The following is a 19,224-nucleotide window of genomic DNA, read 5'->3' on the forward strand; positions in this document are numbered from 1 at the left end:
CTGTCAGAAGAGCATGACGTCCCTATGAGAGAACACATCACTGAGCAGCAAAGACATTTCAAACTTTAACATTTTCTAGATTAAAAGCAGCAGACTGCAACGGCCAATCAGAAGACGACACTGGTCTGAACCCAGCTGATCTCTAAGAGCCTCTAAGACAGAGTCAGCGCTGATATCCAGTTATCATTTATTAATAAGGCAGTGTTGATAAATGATGACAGCTGATGAAATATCAGTTTAGTTAAACTAAACTTAACGTTCTTCTTGTGTTATGTCCGTACGTGAGTTGTGTTATTATGGTCTTAGAATCTGAATCCACTTAGTTTGCTCTGTTATCATCTCAGTCTTCAGTTTCCTTCTGCAAAGATCGAATTTCCATCATCATCATCATAAATGTATAGTTTAGATTCATTCAGTTTTAGTTCAAGTTAACCTAACTTTAATAAATTCATCTTGAATCAGTTTAATTAATCTCATCTCAACTCAAGTTAGCTTGACTCATGTTAACTAAATTCAACTCCACTTAAGTTAACTTTGTTAAGTTAACTTTGTTAAGTTAATTTAACACAAGTTCACTCATGTTAACTAAATTTGACTCCAATTAACTTAGCAAAGTTAAGTTAACTTTGCTCAAGTTAACTCATCTAAACTCAGGTTAACTTAACTAAACTCAGGTTAACTTAACTAAACTCAGGTTAACTTGACTACACATAACTAAACTCTGCCTTTTTTCATAACTTCCCCTGTTTTGTAATTTGTCATATTTCAGTAATAAATCTCACTGTTTTCTGATCTGTTAATACACCGTTTGTTGTAAATTCATTGAAGCAATACAAATGTATATATTAATGATAAAAGTATAGAATTTGTGATTTAGTTGTTTTGTATTTTTACAGTTAGACCTGGCCGCCATATTTAATTTAAGATATTTCTGCAAACTAAACAAAAAGAGGAAAAGAGGATCTTACCACGATCTCCATCCCTCCGTCTACAGGAACGTAGATCACTTTGTAGCCCTGAACGTTGCCATCAGCAGGATTCCAGGTGACGGTGAGCGTGGTGATGGTCGGGCTGGTCACCTTCATGTTGCCCACTCCGCCCAAAGGCACTGGGAGCGGGAAAATGATTGTTATTAAATGATTGTTATAATCCAAATATATTTTACTTTTAAAAAACTGACAGAATAAAGAGTAACTTACGTGTCTTTCCGTTCTCCGCCTGCCGTCTTCCCTCCCTGGCTGGGTAGACCGGTAACACCGACACCGTGTACGGCGTGTCGGGCATCAGGTTCCTGAGGATGATGTTGGTGGTGCCTGCAGGAACTTGTTCCTGTTTACAGAGACGACAACATAAAGTCCTTCAGATGGTTGGCCTTCCGTGTCGGGCTTTAGTTCTCAGAGGTGTTTAAAAGAGTCTCACCATCTCCTCTCGGCCACCAGCAGCCGGCACAAAGAAGACCTTGTACAGGCGAACGGCTCCGTCAGCCGGGTCCCAGTTCACAGTCAGAGAGGTCATGGTGGGGTCCGTCACCCGCAGGTTCTTCACTCCTCCCAGTGGCCCTGAACAAGGAGACAGGTCAGGTTAGTCATGAGGTTTTAAGAGAGTATTTTAACATTGTGAGATGAAACCAATCTGCTTTTATCATGACTGCATCATGTTTGAGGTGACAGAGTTACTGAGTCAGGGAGGAAGTAAAACGACTAGTGACCATAACACACTAAATCAATTGTTACGGTCACTACAGTCCAGTAAACTTAACTTAACACAAGTTAACTTAACTCAGCTCAGCTCAGGTTAACTTGATTTAAGTTAACCTGACTAAACTCAGGTTAGCTAGGCTCCAGTAAACTGAAAACATGGATTTTAAATCTATCTTTTAATCAGAATAAAGACTTTTTTTGGTATGTTGACATTCTGTGTTTCTTTATTTGTATGGACGACCTAATCATTTCTTGTCCGATGCTGCATCTGAAGGGACTTTACTAAACTGGTAGAACTTTAGCGTAGCTTAGTGTTCGGTCTTACTCGTCTTTCCGTTCTCAGACATCGTCTTTCCGTCCCCGACAGCGTAAACCGGCACCAGAGAGACGCTGTAGAGGGTGTCGGGCTGCAAGCCTCTCAGGATGGTGTTGGTTGTTCCTGCAGACACTGTTTCCTGAGATCAACAACAAAATCACAAAAATTAGCTGCTTCCAAACCCAGACAGAGCAACGAGCATGCAACTAGAAGTAACGATGGAAGGTTAGTGTTTAGAATAGCAGCATAAGCAGCTTTCAGTATGCCTTTGAGCAGTGCAGTTGTGGTGGGCTAGCCTGAGGACGGTTTGACTTTAGCCAAATGAAAACTGCTGAATACCGTGGGTTCGGGTTCAACACCGACAGGAAGTCGTCCTATTGTCCTACCGTGCTCTCGGCTCCTCCAGTGGCGGGAACATAAAGGACTTTGTACTCCTTCACTCGGCCCTCGGCGGGCTCCCAGCGCACGTTCAGCGTGGTCATGGTGGGGTTCAACACCTGCAGGTTCCTCACTCCGCCCAGAGGCTCTGAAAGAGCAGGAACACAGGTGTGTCATCAGCAAAGAGTCGGTTTATTTACTGCGTTTACTGAACTGAAGTGCTGCTACTTCACTTCAACACATCTATTTTGGCAGATTCTCTCTTGTAGGGCTCAGCAATGTATGGATATTATATAGACATCATGATATGACACAAGATACCGGCTAGATATTTATTTTCCTGGTTTTATAGGCTGCACAACAGGAGAGTGATGTCATTTTATGAACATCACATAAACAGACCGTTCTAGCTGTTTTATTAGATGAGTCATTATATCCACATTACTGATGGTTATTCATCAACAATCTCATTGTGCAAATATTTTGTGAAAGCAACATCGGTCACCTCTACAATATAATCGCAATAGCAATATCGAGGTAGTTGCTCAAACATATTGTGATATTAGGTAAAAATAAAGCAAAAATAATAATGACTTTTGCTCATGTGGTCGATAGGAAAGGTTTGAATTTCTAGCAAAAATATAAAGCAGCGACTGCAGCACAGTGAGAACTGCATTCTTTCTGACGTCCATCTCTTACTGGTTTGTCCTTCCCCGCTGATGTCTCTGCTGACCCCGGTGGGGTACACGGCGGCCACGGTGACGGAGTATTTGGTGTCGGCCTCCAGCTTCTGCAGGATGACGCTGGTCTTCTTCCCTCCGACCTGCATCTGTTCACAGGAAACACGTCAGAATCATTTTCTCTCTACAGACTCGTCTCTGGCAATGCGTGATGTCACAGCACTGACATGTCGGAAGTCAACAGAAACTAAAGAAGTTACAAAAGATCAAATAAAAGCTGTAAATACAAACATGAAATCATCATTTAGCAGGATTAGTTCATTTAAGGCTGTTCCTTCCTCTAGTGTTCAACATCATAACATTTGACTTTTTTTAATTCTAATATAATAAAATAATATATGTTACGCTGCATCCGAGTACTTTTAGTTTAGTACTTTATACTGTTATAGTGTTTGAAAGGGTTCATTTAGTTTCACAAAAGTCACCAAATAACACAAACACAGTAACAGTGAATGGAGTCTGGTGTCTTTGTAGAGAGCAGATGTTCTCCTGTCTGGTTCTATAATCATCTCCTGCAGTAGAACCTCACACAAACACACTTCTAAACATCAGAACTTTCCCTTTAATGTTCTGTAATCACTTATTCCTGCTGTCATCGCTCAGTCTTCCAGAAACTAAACTAAAACTCTAAAATGCACAAAAGCTCTGTGTGTCGTGTTCTGCAGAGCGATCTTCCGTTTCTGAGGACAAGATGTCAGCAAACTATTTACATGGTTGAAACATAAGTAAGTCAAATATTTCTCTCACAGGGAATCCACGTAGGCCTTTGGGGAAAACCCTGAGCAAACAACTGAGATGTGAGTCTGTAAACACATTCCTGGAGGCAGTAAACAGCTTCCCAGAGATAAACGAGAGGCCGTGACATCACCTTTACATCAGTATTACAGGTATGTAGTTGAATGTTTGATCTCTTGGACATTTTGTTTACAGGATGATCTTTTTAATCATGAGGTAACTGAGCTGCTTCATGACACTCAATTCATCACAGACGTCATATCATCACACATGTGTTACTGTAAATAAAGGAATTTGTCTATTTATTCTTAATTTATTCTATAACAAAAAAAATAAAAAAAACAGGCCAAACTTTCCTCATCCCGTTGGATCCGACTGAAGACAGCTGAACACAAATACATCCTCCTAAAACAGCTGCTCGCTGTACTTTTGAATTAAACAAAAATTATTGGGGACTATTTTCTGCGGCGGATGAGTCCACGTCTGGTGCTCTAGTGAGTATTCGTCAGTAAACTACAGAGTGCGTGTACAGTGAGGCTCATTGATGTGTTTTAATGGCGTAGAAGAAGAATTTTGTCCACCAAAGAGTTTGTCTGTCCGTCAGCAGGTTAACAGAAAAATTACCGGCTCCACTTCCATGAGACTTGGTGGAGGAGTGAAGCATGGGACGAGGAAGAAACCATTAACAATGGGAGGGGATCTGCATCACTGGGCGGATACAGACATCATTCTTCACTTGGCGGAGGTCTGAGCTCTCTGAGTGCTCTTCTAGTTCTTCATATTTTCATCTCTGTGGGTGTCCAATCTGATTCATTCCACAGAGAGCTACAGGAAGACCACCTCGGTCCACAGCTATCCTTCTTCTCCACAGAAGTGGACCTTCAGAACAGTAGTTTTCCATGATATTTATTTAGCTTTTGGGAGCAGGGAGGAAACCCTGAGCTCATCCGGCACAAACAAACAAACCCGTCTGGCTTCACATGACTGTAGTCATAAAGAAAAGCCCGGAGATGACGACCCGACCCCGGATGCTCTCGGTCTTCTGGTGTACATACATCTGAGGGATTCACAGACCCATCAGACGTGACACTCTTCCCCTCCAACACGTTGTTTGGGTGAAACGCTGTCATAACATCTCAAGAGAGACAAGAAGAGATTTGTAACTCCTTGAAATTCTTTCTCATGCAGCCCCCACAGTTTTTCCTTTCAACTCGTTTCCTGAGCTTAATCGCCGGCGAGTCATCGTGCAGGAATGCGAGCTGCCGCACAGTCGCTGTCTGAGAGCGTCAGAATATGACGGAGAATCTGAACTCCTTCAGGACGTCTTTGTGCATCTCGAGAGTTCACATTTTAACTCCAACTCGTTCTGTAAACACAATGTTTTTGGTGAAGTCTGTTCTGTGATTTATTGAATGTTTTTAGTCAAACGTCTGAACTCGATGACGACGATCACATTTTCTTTTCAAGGACAATGCGTGTTTAGCTTTAAATATAACGGAGTCCATTTCTTCTTGAGACTCTACTGATACTTTACTTCCATCTTTACATTTTGGGAGACTTTCTACATTTAATCCGTTGTGTCTCAGAGGAAACACTCTACATTTCTTTCTCAACCACGTTTATCCAACAGTCGGACAATTCTTAAAACACAACTTTTGTAAAAGAAGTTAAAAGGTCTATTTGTTGTCTATTTGGGTCAAATGAAAAAGTATTTTGCAGATGTGCAGGTGTCAGCCATGCAATATAAAAGCTTTTATTTGTTTAATTAAATTCAGAACTCAGAGCACGTAGGAATGTTCTTTCTGCTTTACATTGTTGTGGCCTTTAACTCCAAAAAGCACCTTTGTTTGCTGACTTTAGATGTGATGGAGTTGACTTTTTCTGGTAAAGGACTTTATCTTTATCTTTCTTCCACCTCTGCTGTCCTGTGTGCTGAATACACACTAGTGTTTATTCAACTTTTTGTTTTGAACATTCCTACCTTCAAATGATCTATTTTATAAAACCACAAGAGGATGACGCAGTGTTTGCCTTTTAATCCTTTCAGCTTCTTTTCCTGCAGTTTCATGTCTTTTCTGAAGAGCCAGAGGAGACTTCAAACAGTTTACGCATAATAGATGTGTTTCTATATGTGCGCTGGGACTCGTATTACAAACTCTTCTGACAGATTTAAAGCTCCCCATCACATTGATGTATCCATCAGTCTGTTGGAGATGTTCCCAGCACCACCGCACCCCGAATAGAGTCGAACACAACCTCAGATTTTAGGAGCGTATGAGGAAAATCCACCCTAAAAAGGAATTCAGTCGTATTGTTCCTCTAATCCTGTACAAACACATGATACAGTGATAACGTGTTGATGGGAGAGAAACACGTTTTATAAAAGAGTCCTTGAGCTGAAGGCTGTGAAAAGTTAGATAAACATTTGAGAAATCTCAGCAGTCGCTCGATTGTTCACCGTCAGTGGAGCAGCTCCAATTTAGTCTCTGGATACAACGAAGAGCCAAGTGATCATATGTGTGTGTGTTTAGGAAGACAGTATTTTATGTGAGCTCTGTTATAATATATATAATTAGATTTTAGATTTCAGAAGACTCTGGTCAAACTGAAATTAGAAATTATTGAGTCATAAAATACATAAAGTAAATTATTTTTAGTTTAATTGTTAAAAAAGTTATTTCACTCTCTTCTATTTTCTGAATTTCACTTCATTTTTTGTTTTATTTGTATTGAGCAAAATAAAATTAAGCATAAAGTATTTTATGTTGTCTGCCTTTTTCCATATTATTCATAATATAATATTATTATATCATATTAATGTACATTCACAGATGATATAAAAGATGTAGGATTATATTTTGAGGTTGTGACAGTACCAAAAATAAGCAAATTAAAAAGAGAAAGGAACATTATTCAAAAAATAAATATTTAAATTTAATTAAAAAGAAAAAAAATTAAATAAAATAGAAAAGTTGACAAAAATAAAATAAATGTGTATATACTAAATAAAATAAAAATAAAATAAATCTCAATCTAATAGAAACATAAGGCAGTGTGGGAACATTGATCTTCCCCTAGTCTTCTTTATATTCTTAAAACTTTCCTGTTTCTTGAGGTCTTTTTAATATTGTTTTAAATGCATTTCTATTCCTCACACGAAGCACTTTTAACTGCCTTAGTGTTTGAAAGGTGCTTTATGAAAATATACAAAAAACACGATTTTTCTCTTCCTGTTTTTCTCCCCAAATTTTGATTTCTAAAGTCAAATGTTTCTACATATGCTGATGACAGCGCTGTGTTTACGTCCCAAAAAAAGATACTGTAAAATGAGCAGTGAACTCACTGTGAGAGGCTCGCCTCCAGCGACGGGCTTGTAGGTGATCTTGTAGTTCTGGACGGCGCCGGGGGCGGCGTCCCACTTCACCGTCAGCGCCGATGTGGTGGCGTTGAAAACCCTCAAGTTCCGAGGAGGCTGAGCCGGCACTGAGGGCACACGGATAGTTCCAGTGAGATAAACAGAAAGATCAGCGATGGATTAGCGATGGTGATGGAGATGATGATGATGGTGGTGGTGGGGGTGAGGATGAAGATGGCAGTGATGGTGATGCTCCAACAATCTTGCAGGTCACAAAAAGCTAGAAAAGGTTATTTTTAGGATGGAAGCAGCAAAACAGAAGAAGCAGCGTGAAGCTTGAGGTCAGCAACTTTTCATTCAACTCATTCATCTCAACATCAATAGATATTAACAGCTCTTCTTCCTCGTTACAGTTAGAGCCGAATATGCTTTCAAATTAAAAACTGACCCATCAATATTTGGGATGTACGGGTAACAACCAACCAACCAACATATTTTGAAAGGTTGATTAGTTTGTTTTTTTAAGTCGCAGTGTCTCGATAACAAAATCTACTTGTTGAATTAAAAGTTCACTCAGCCTCAACCCAACAGCAGAAACACTGTACAACAATGCAACAACATGCAACATCATTAACGTGATGACCGAGGTGAACTCTGATGAAGGATGACGTGATGACATGACTGTGACAACAGAAATGTTAAAGATGACAAGATGGTGACGGACGGGGAACAGAAACAAAAGGACTGATGGTGGAATTAGAACAATCGTTCACATGGATGGATGGAGGTCTGGGGAGGACGACACGTTACACATCTACTTTCACACTGTTTGCATTTAAAGCTCTGAGTCTACGTTCACACCACATTCTACTGCAACGTCTACCGGGAGCTAAATCTGGGAAAAATAATCAGTAAACGTTGATTTTTATCATCTTAGTTTACGCAACAAGATGGAAACAGAGAACCTTAATGTTCAGAGTTCAGATACAAATGTTGTGCCTCAAACACTTTAGTTTTAAAACCTTCTATGCAACATGTAAAACATTAAATACAAATTTCAGTTACATGGCTGTAGTAGCTAGCTAACAAACTAGCGCTGCCTATAATTGTCATTTTAGGAAGCTGTTGCATCATCATGTATCGATATAGGCTACCATTTAATAATGAATGCAGTTATTGTAAAAACGTTCCCCTAAACAAAATAACCTATACAATTATTAATTTCAATAAAATGATGGTAAGTTATGACACAGTCAGTAAGTAATAATTCACAACAATGTGTCCTGATGTAACAAAATAATAATATAAGTGGCAAGTCCGGTCCTCCACCAAGTCTCTATTTTCTACATCAGGACACTTCAGAGTGCATTACTATGTTTATTAAATGATACAAAAAACTCAACTAAACATGGTCAGGTATTATTCAGCGAAGCCTACAGTAATCAACAAACGCTTATCGACCGAGTTGCTTGTGGTGTGAACACACAGAGAACCACTGAAATGCACAAAACATGCAGTTAAGAAAGGAAAGAGTGCACTTCCGTTAACGCCGTCCCTTGTGGTCTGCGTTACCGTTCAACACAAAATCATGGACATTACAATGAAAAGGAACCTGTCCTTCTCTGTTGACATACCATCCGGAGCCTTCAACACTACAGAGAGACGTCGAGAAAACAACATTATTATTATTATTTCAAAGTGAGTAACATCTGTGAATGGTCGTTTTTAGGGAGCTTGTAGGGTGACGTGGGTGCTTACACGTGCGCTCGCTTCCCATCAGGTCCTCGCTCTCCGACTCGTCGGGGTAGATGGCCGTGACGGTGACGAAGTATTCGGTGTCCGGGTCCAAGTCTGGCAGGACGTGGGAGATGTTGTCGTTGTTCTTAATGGCCTGGTGACAGACACAGAGCAAGAAGAAGACAGTTAACAGTGTTTTACGTTATATTACTACGACAGGTCTATGCAACATTCATAAACTGGAGGAGCCGGGGATCGAAACGCCGATCCTCTTGATGTAAGGACGACCCGCTCCACCTCTGAGCCCTTGATTGAAATTCTTGACTGCTGAACAAAGACAACAAGAGTTTTAAAAAATCTTATCCTGCACTGCGTTTCATTTAAACTCGACCTCTGAGACTTGAAGCTTCTTAGCAGCATTTCCATCGGCCAATAAAGAAAATCTGGAGTTCGTGAAGTAAGACTGTAATAAACAACCTGGTGTGGATTTTATTCACACATATTTGTGCTGAAGCGTGTGTCGGCTGGGGCGGCAAAACGTGTCCAAAATATAACATGAGGAAAACAAAGAGAGCATTATTGTTGCTTCAACTGAACTGTTTTTTTCCCCTTAAATCTTGGCGAAAGTGGTTTTGTGAGGCGTGTCCGTTTAAGTGATCCGTGAAACCACAATGCATCATTCCTATGATCTTCTTCTTGTACTTGAGCAAATCTTTCTTGACAGTTCTACTGTACGACTGTTTCATTTAAACCAAACCAGGTTTCATAATCGTCTACATGAGTGCTGGTCGGTTTGAATCTGGACTAGTTCAGGAAGGTGGACCTGCAGGTGAGTTTGAGTGCTCTTAACCTGAACTCAGCTACAGTTTTTGAATCAGAGGAATGACACACTGTGAGAAAACCTTCACCGTTTGTTGATTTAACTCAAAGCAGATGTTTGGTGTCGATGCAGACGGACGAAGCTGTCCAAGCAAAGCTCGTTTGCATATTTCTAGAGAAAGAACTTGGCCAGAGTGTTGATCCAGCTGCTGGAGATGCTGCTTTTTTTTTTTTTTTTTTTTACAACAAAGACAAAAGTAAAAGGGGACAAAACAAATACAATCTGCATACAAGTCAAGACCGCCATGCGTCTTAGAAACATTTGGTAAACTTGTCTTTGTCAACCTCAGTTTCCTCTTAAGTCTCTTTCACTTTATTTCAATAGTTTTTGGTAAATTACTGGGAAAACCGAGATTCAGGAACTTTTCCGTCTTGCACCTTTTCACACATGCCTTTGAATAGATGACACTTCTGGACACCAATCGCTATAAAACGCAACAAAAAAAGAAGAAGATGAAGAAGATGGAGCAAAGGCTGGACGACGGCAGACAACGTCTCTTATTATTTTCAGGAACATGATGTATGAGGAGATGTTTTTGTCCGGTGCATCTTGAAAAAAGGAGCTTGTTTGCAAACAGAAAGCTTGTGTTGCTTGTTGGTTATTAAGTCTTCAGTGAAAGCATTGGCGTAAATTGTAAACGGCAAAAAAGTAGCAGATTTAAATACACCGTCAGCGGAGTCTTATGATCGGTTCGCTCGCAACTCAGCCGTCCAGAATTTCCCCTGAAATGTTACGAGATCTTGAGGTTTGGAAACTGGCAATACAGAATTCCCTGAATATCGATTCCTGCTCCCTTTCCAGGGACAGTATGCATGTGGGAAAAGGGACTTTAGAAATCCCTTTAAGAGGATCCGCCTGCGGTTCTAATGCGTGAGGGTTTACAACATCTAAAGAAGTTTCATCCACTGATGAGTTGACGAGTTGAGGCTGAAACATGCTTCTCAGGACTGTATAAATGGGAACGAAGACATCGGCCAATCAGAGACTCTTACGAGTTAATAATACTGTGTTGTTGACGTGCATCTTTGCACAAACATAATTCCAGCTTTAGAGGTTGAAGGGTTTAGTTCAACGCTCCTTAAGAACTTAAGCACTTCCTGTAACTGTTTGTAACTTTTTAAATGCATCACAAATCATTAAGCACATTTTATTATACACTGACTTAAACCTTTAGGAGAAGATATCACGGAAACAACAACAAACTTTGACTTCTTGCCATAATCACGTGTTAATGATTGAAAAGGAACACGTGATGATATGTTGCTGGAAAATCCAAACTGAAAGACGAAGAATAAGCAAACGGCATTGAAGAAGCAGTTTGTCTAGACTTACAAACAGAGCATCCTGCTCCCCCTTCTTGGTCCAGCTGATGCGGTAGAGGGCCACGTCCGGGGCCCCGTGCTGCCATGTGGCCCTGAACGAGGTCTGGGTCACCTCAGAGAACTGCAGGTTCTTGGGAGCAGGAACGACATCTGGTCACACGGAAAGAAACAAGGTTACAAGAGTGTATACCAATTATATGCAGGTGTGTTGTGTTTCGATTTGTGTGTGTGTGTGTGTGTGGTCTTGTTTTGCTATCTTTGGGAGGACCACCTTTTAGACCTGGACAAGTTTTGAGTATTTTCTCACTCATCACATCAGTCCCATTTTGACCAAGTTTCAATGTAATTGCTCGTTAAACTTTTTGAGAGAAAAAATACACTTGTATTAACAATCCACAGACTTCCCTGTCAACAGTTTTACTGGAATATATTCCTACTGTATGCAAAATAAAAAGTCAACTTCAACATGTGGACATTTTCACAAGAGAGGAGAACCCTGTAGCAATGAAATAATTTCGTGAAAATCGCCCCCAAAACTTGATTGAAAATGCAACAGTAACAATGAAAAAACAACAATAATGTCAGCCCTGACTGGTATTGTAATAACATTTTTACTGATGATGTAATAGCTTTCAGGTGGGTTTAATTAACTATTAGTTTAAAGTAACAATAATAATTTTGACGGATAATGAAAAAAATAAAGAGTGCAAGTATACAAACATTACTGTTGGTGTCATGTACTGAAAACACAATATTTGACACTGATTTCATGTTTGGACACTCAAGGCTTTCATGTAGAAACTAAAATCCCCAGCAATGGGAGATAAACCCGCCCACATCCATTCTGATTGAGATTGTCCATTAAACGAAATAAAGTTATCATTCATTTATCACTAAAAAATGTTGTTAAAATATCAGTCAGGGCATTTTATTACATTATTGGGTTTCATTACATGTAGATGAGGTTAATTTAATCACATTTGTATTACATTTTCAGGATATTATCACGTCATTGGGTGCTACAAACTCTGACAGGGAGCCATTATGCAAGGCACTGAACCAGAGAACCAAAGAACACGGTGGTGCAACTCTGATGTTTGAATGTGTAAGAGGGAAGTTGCTCAACATTTTAAAAAGCTGTAATAAAAATCAATAAGAATACGAGAGTGAAAAGCAGATCCAGACCTGTGATGGCGGTTCCAAGCATCGGGGCTCCGGGTCCCTCGTCGTAGATCGGGGTGACGGCCACGTCGTACTCGGTCTGGGAGATGAGGCTGGACAGGTCCATGGTGGTGATGTCGCCATTGACTTCGCCCTGCCGGTCACAAATGTTATATAATACAAACTGAGCTCTGTGACTAAGGCTGCTCGATCCTCCAAAGTTCTTATTCTAGACATCAAAAATGTTCTTAAAGTGCATTGAAACACACACAGTGGCCGCCAGAATTCAGATTCATGACCACCGCGCTATTTAAAAAAATATTTCTCATGTTTTTTATAGTGCCACATATCAGTGAAATAAGATTTTACAGGATAACACAGTTTAAATGTGCATTTTTCTTCCAAAATTGCACAAATGTGTCAGAAATGTTGGTCAATTTCTCAATCAGGTCAAACATTACAATAAATTATCAAACTAATTAAAGTAAATCTTGTTTCTATTGTTTGAATAATGTGGTATTAAACCATGGGCCCAGTTCTGATTGGCTGGCAGGTGTGATTAATCTCTAGTAACAGCAGAGTACAACCAGACACCTACGATGTCTGAAATAAGGCAACTTTCTCCCCTCTTAGTGTTTCCTTTTCTGTAAATGAAGCCTTCATTTACCCGGTGAGGGTCATAGGGAACCAATCTGAATGCCCATAACTGTCTTTATTCTTTAGCCAATACATTGTGCAATCAACAGTTACTTCACAACGGCAAGTTAAAGCAAAACACTTGACTGTTGCCACTTTAAAGCAACGAGGCTTAGCTGAAGAGCTCGGAACTAGGGTTATTATTGTAACCAATAAAAAGGCCAGAACAATTTGCACAAATCTAAATATGAACCAGGGAGATTCCTCCTCATGCTATGTGACGCTACCTGATTTCAAAACGTTTTCCTTCCTGGATGACATGTCGGCTGATGTGATATGATCAAAAGCTCCGGGAGAGCTACTAAATGGACCTTGAGGTGAATCTTTTTTTGGTTGTTTTTTTTTTACCAAGAATTGCGTTTTGTGCTGCTTCTTTATGAGCTAGATCTTGCTTGGCTAAAGTAACATAGGAATTTTGAGGTATAGAAACTGAAATCAATGATATTTTAAACAGAAAAGCAAAAGAAAAATATGTTAATTATGTGTTTTTATTTGTTATAAATCAGCAGCTCTGCTGAAGTTATTATGTGGAAGCTTTTTTTTATGGTTTTTTTATGGAGGAGGAGTGCGCTCCTCTGCCAGCAGACTGCTCTTCTCATAAAGATCGGCCAACAGAGTGAAGCTGCTGCTGATGACTTCCTGGTTTCTTTCCCAGAACGAAGGTATCGACACTAAAGCTTCGGGCTCGCCGAGGTTTTATTGTTGAACTTACAAACATTTTTCAAACAAGTATTGCAGCGACTGATACCTGGCAATATCCTATACATTTAAACTGATCTAGATTTTATAGACGGGATTAATGAAGATGTTCCTGCATGTCTACGAAACTCTCCTAACTCTAGAAAATGTGATGCCAGAATGGAGCCTGTGAAATGTTTAAAGTTCCCCTTCTGGCATTGATTAAACCACAGAAAAACACATATATTTGGAAGTTTAAAAGGGCTTTTGGATGTAAGTCGACACCGTTGGCTGAATTAGCATGGGTCTATCAATGAATATGCAAATTAGGCCGACTGAAGGTGAAACGTAGCGTTTGACCGACGTGTTGGCTCGTGTGCGCCGTGATAAATGGATGGAGCAGCGTCAGGCTTCATAAAAGTTTTTGTGGGAGTAAAAACATCTGTTTCTCTGGAACATTTTTTTTCAAACCAGCGCTCTGGAAAAACGACAACCGCAAACTTGAGTCTTCTCTTGCAGTTTGCCGTCAGTTCGACGCACGAAGACCCTCTTTTTCGGCTTTTCCTAAACCTAACCAACTGGTTTTGTTGCCCGAACCTAACTTCCTGTGAAGTTTATTTTGAAAGGACACCATGCATGTAACGAGTGTACTCTCTGTCCTGACAGTATTCCACGTTTTGCCGTAGCGCTCTGCTAATGATATGCAAAGCCCCTCCCCCCAAAGTTGACGGGATTGGTTCCTCAGGTATGTGACGTGTGAAACCCTGTCATTGAACCTTGCAGTTCTACTAAATGCTCAGACATGGTGGTGACTTCCCTGAGGATGTAGTGTGTAGCACATAAACAGGTTAAAAACTAGATTTTTCATTGGAGGGGGGGGGGGGTTTGACTGATGTATTTAATGGTTACTCTCCAATTTATCTGCAACTGACTAATGCATTTATGATTTCTAAATGTGGGAAATAGTCCAAAAACCAAAATCATGTTCCGTTTAAACTGATAGAAAACAGAAGAAGCAGCAAAAGTCCTCATATTTAGGAAGCTGAAACCAGAGAGTATTTGGTGTTCTGTCAACTGAATAATGACTTGACTAAGTATTTCTCACTGCTGCACTTTAAAAGCTCAATTGAAAGGTGAACAGTTTTTAACTTTGAACCTTTAACCTGTTGTGTTCAGATAAACCGCTGGGCTTCTTACCTCCTTCAGGTCTCCTTCATCTGGCTTGTAGGTGATCATGTACTTGCGGACGGCTCCGGGAGCGGCGTCCCACCTGAGCCTCATGGTGCTGTGAGTGACGTCGGTGATCCTCAGGACTCCGGCAGGAAGAACAGGCACTGAGGGAGGACAAGGTGACAATGGACATCCAGTCAAATAAGACAACAAACAAGCGTGACGACGTTTTACGACCCCAGTTTGTGAACATGTTTAAAAGATGCCGACTGACTTCAGAACTTACTGAAGTAGCTCGTTATTTATAAAACGCATCTGTTGTCGATCCAAAATAAAAGCTCCAGGATGTGATCCAGCTGTTATAAAACAACTGCTACATTCTGTGGAACTTCTGATCTTCTCCAATAAACATGTTAAAGCATCTTGCACACATAATGCAGGGAATATAAGATTGGTGAAAAGACGTTTTTTTTAAATACTTTTTAACATTCTTTAATAATTACACAGGGACCAGGTCTAGTTTCAGTTCTGGGGACATTTTACGGACAAACAGGAGCTGGTCAGGTGATAGAACCTTCTGAGGAAACTGAGCTCCTACAATAACAGGACATTTTGAATTGTTGTTTAAAGCATAGCTGAGTCTTAAATCTTCTAATCTCTCTTCTTTTTCTTGTAGGTAGGTGTTTGTTGCTCTAACTAATAAGTCGTGAGTGACGTATCCGTCAACGTCTTTTCCCATTGGACCCAGAAGCTGCAGTTACCTCATCGTTCACAAAGGTCGAAGAAGTATGTCGATGTACGAGTTGCTATTTCTTTAAGTCGTCTTCTAACTCCCAGCACACGTGTGGTGATCTCCTCTGAGCTTCTCAATGTTTTCCTGTTGCTATTTCTCATTGCTTGTGTCTGGATTGTAACCTTCGATCTGTGAAACTCTAGGCGAGACGGTTGAGGAAAAATGGCGTAACCTTTCCTACGAGGTTCTGCTTAGTCGACTGTTTCTCCAACCAAGGAAGTGTTTGAATTGCTGAAGTTGTGGGTGACGTTCAGGGACTATATTTAAAGCTTAAGATCAGAGACGTTGAGAATTTATAACAAGAAGCACTGTAGCTGCTCTGGAGGGTTGTGCTGGAACAATATCTGAGGAAGGATTATGCTGCTGAGTGATTTATATGGAGTGTAAATGGGCATTTTGATTATTTTTCCACCATGAAAACTTGTTGCTTCTATTTCAAACTGAGCTTCAGTCTGACGTTACTTTCCCGGTAAAACTGTGGCTCTTCTGCTTCGACAGCGTCGGATTATTTCTGAGCTAAAGACTCATTATTTAAACATGACTTACGGGTGACTCCTCTTCCCTCCTTTGGCTCGCTGACAGCTTCACCATACAGCGCATAAAGAGAGATGGAGTACTGTGTGTTGGGGATCAGCTGCACCAGCTGGACGTCAGATACATCTCCTCCAACACGAACCTGCAGAGGGACACACGGAAACAGCTGGTGAACATGCTGGACTGATAGAGCACACTGTAATGCTCCACACCGGTGTTTCTGCACGTTCTACACTCATTCATTACTTATTATTCGTATCATGAGCGCAACAGTTACAGAGACACAGTCGTTGGCAGTGAAAATCATTTTGATTCGAACTTCAGCTGCATATTTTCCAGTAAAGACCAAAGACTGTATAAGAAGTGGACGCAGTCATGGTGAAGTCATTGGTTTGTGGACCGATGTTTTAAAGCCTCCAGTTCAGCGATTTGGCCGTCGCCATGTTGTTTTTTTCACAATCAATAAACAGGAAGTGACCATATCTGGACTGAGGAGGAGTGACGTAGAGACACCGTATACGTCTCTGGTCAATCACCGTGTAGCCCCGCCCTAAAGCATCTCCTGCTTTATGGTCTGTGTGACTCTAAATGGACCATAATGTACTAAATGAACATCATGCTGTATTGAAGAAGACTTGAAACTAGAGATTGAGACCATAAACTCATGTTTACAATGTTTACTGAGGTAATAAATCAAGAGAGAAGTAGAGTCATTTTCTCATAGACTTCTATACAACCAGAGGAGTCGCCCCCTGGTGGTCAGGAGAGTGAATGCAGCTTTAACTCACGAAGCATCGGCTTCACTCGGTCTGCGTTACTTTACCTCGTTCTCCAGCTGAGGCTCGGTGGCGTTGATGGATTTGTACAGCAGCATGTAGCCGGTGGCTCCGCCCGCCTGGTCCCACCTCACCCTCATGGTGCTGGAGGTCTCGTCGTAAACGTTCATGTTGGTCACTGCTGACAGCCGCACTGAGAGGACAGAGACACTCAGTCAGAGCTGATGATATCAACTCAGTGCTTTCATGTCACATGAAGTATCTGAAGGAGACTGAGAGCAACAATTGGACCAAACGAAATATGTTTTTTTGGTTTGGCAAAGAAAAAAGAATAATGATTCAAACTGTAAACCAGGATGTACCATCTTCAGCACCCTCAGATTAAAGTTCAGACTTGTTTTTAATGCCACTTAAATGAATTTAATATAAGATCAATTTTAGAATAATTAAAATTGAAGGGAAAGTCTTGTAAACATAATGGAGTGAATATAACATTTGTGAGAGTTCCTTAATAATTACTGATTGTGTTGTAGCTCCACAAACTATTTCCTGATGCATCATTATGACGATAGCTGCTTCTACAACAAGGAGGAACTTATTCATAGATAGATTAAATAAATACGATAAAATAGTTTTGAAGGATCTGCAGGAACGCTGAACCCATAAACATGTGTTTTAACAAGAGTGTAGTTTTCAAACAATAAGACGCCTGCAGCCAGCAGCCTTTACAGGCTTCATGGTTGAGTCACACTGACAGACTCCAGACAGAGCTTTACCGAGGACATCATGAGCTTTAAAAGAAATGACAGCAGGTGAAGCCACGGTGATCTAACGGCACTCACACCATTGCATCATGGGACGTTGCGTTTGTCTTTTTTCCGCCTCATATCAGATGCTAAATATATACGAGAACAAATGTGAGCGTGTGAAATAACGAGCAGAGAAATCAGGTTGTTTATCTCAGGAAACAAAACCAAAAAAACGCCGTCAAAGCTCCTCTTTAATCCCGTCTGAGCTCTTCTCTCTTAAGACCAAGAGGAACATATAAAAAGAAGGAAACACTTACAGGTGGTCTCGGTGCCCTTCAGAGGCTCGCTGCTCTCCTCGCCGACCACGGAGTAGACGTTGACCACGTACTCGGTCAGATGGTTCAGGCCCTCCAGCACCGCCGTGTTCACCGAGCCGTCCACCAGCAGCTGAAAGGATAAAGGACGTTTTTACACCGAGGCAGCAGATTTCTCCCTGGGACTCATTTTTGAAAACAGGTAAGAGTTGTGACAAAGTTCTTCTGCGTGATAAATATCAAAATCTGAGGAAGTGGCAGCAGAAGTCTCAGTAACGATCTGTACTAACGTAGAGTCAAAAAAACAACAATAAGCGGGACATTCGTGCTGCCCTACAGACAACAATCCAAACCCAAACATGTCAATCAAGTGTTTTCACACAACTCAGGCACATTTAAAATAATAATCTAAAAGATTTTCATTTGAATAAATGTCATGTACAGTGAGATCTGTGAGTTTTCAATTTTTCAATTGAGTGAGGGAAAAGGTCCTGAAAGACTTTCACGTTCTTTCTTTGTTGCTTTATGAACATAAATAAATACTGATATAACTAATGTGTCTTCTTCTTGGTGGCGTCCGATACTGAAGTGTTCAGCGGTGTGACGAGGTTGATCAAACGTTGTGAAGTTAAGCAAAAACAGAAAACAAACAACGTTTTTTTTCTCGGTAATTTGTGACTTTAATCTTTCATTTGTTTTGTTTTTCTCACAGATCTTTGAGTTTATAACCTCAGAGAAAATGTCTTTCTTGAAATATTATAGTATAATATATTATAATAATACAATATATCATATTACAGTATCATCCTCCTCCACCGGCTCTGTTTTCTATATTTATTTGACCTGCAGTGGTGCTAATACTCCGTCATAAGTAGCTGAAGATGAAGCTGCCAATCGTTTTGTTCTTTCCAATAATACACTTCAGAATGAATCTATTGAAGCTCAGAGAGTTGCTGCCGTCTGAAAGGACTCGTCTGCTGATTATGAAGTGGAAAGATCAAAGCAGCATTAAATGTTCTAACCACCAATCAGCAAACACAAACAGAGACTCTCATCAGACCTTCAGAGCTCAGCCTTTAGAGGATTCATCACTTCGTGTTTCAGAAATCTACTAATGAAGATTGACTTGCAGTGATTAAAGGCTGTTAGAGCCACAATGATCGTGGTGCGTTCATGTGCCGGTGGGAAAG

At 40.5% G+C, this 19,224-nt stretch overlaps 1 protein-coding gene across 1 annotated transcript in view; it reads right to left on the reverse strand.

Annotated features, from left to right (window-relative positions):
- col12a1b (collagen, type XII, alpha 1b) overlaps positions 1 to 19,224 on the reverse strand; it is an 85,138-nt gene that overhangs the window by 27,820 nt on the left and 38,094 nt on the right. Inside the window, exons 14-28 of the mRNA XM_031865932.1 lie at positions 18,038 to 18,167; positions 17,019 to 17,164; positions 16,208 to 16,337; positions 14,896 to 15,032; positions 12,349 to 12,478; positions 11,174 to 11,313; positions 8,983 to 9,115; positions 8,859 to 8,876; positions 7,213 to 7,352; positions 3,094 to 3,223; positions 2,403 to 2,542; positions 2,026 to 2,155; positions 1,420 to 1,559; positions 1,200 to 1,329; positions 969 to 1,108 (exon numbers count right to left, since the gene is read on the reverse strand). Of these exons, the coding sequence (XP_031721792.1) occupies positions 969 to 1,108; positions 1,200 to 1,329; positions 1,420 to 1,559; positions 2,026 to 2,155; positions 2,403 to 2,542; positions 3,094 to 3,223; positions 7,213 to 7,352; positions 8,859 to 8,876; positions 8,983 to 9,115; positions 11,174 to 11,313; positions 12,349 to 12,478; positions 14,896 to 15,032; positions 16,208 to 16,337; positions 17,019 to 17,164; positions 18,038 to 18,167 (1,914 nt within the window). The remainder of the gene's footprint in view (positions 1 to 968; positions 1,109 to 1,199; positions 1,330 to 1,419; positions 1,560 to 2,025; positions 2,156 to 2,402; positions 2,543 to 3,093; positions 3,224 to 7,212; positions 7,353 to 8,858; positions 8,877 to 8,982; positions 9,116 to 11,173; positions 11,314 to 12,348; positions 12,479 to 14,895; positions 15,033 to 16,207; positions 16,338 to 17,018; positions 17,165 to 18,037; positions 18,168 to 19,224) is intronic.

Source organism: Anarrhichthys ocellatus, unplaced genomic scaffold (genome assembly GCF_004355925.1).
Source record: "Anarrhichthys ocellatus isolate YVR2014 unplaced genomic scaffold, GSC_Weel_1.0 scaffold34, whole genome shotgun sequence".
NCBI classification, from domain to species: Eukaryota; Metazoa; Chordata; class Actinopteri; order Perciformes; family Anarhichadidae; genus Anarrhichthys; species Anarrhichthys ocellatus.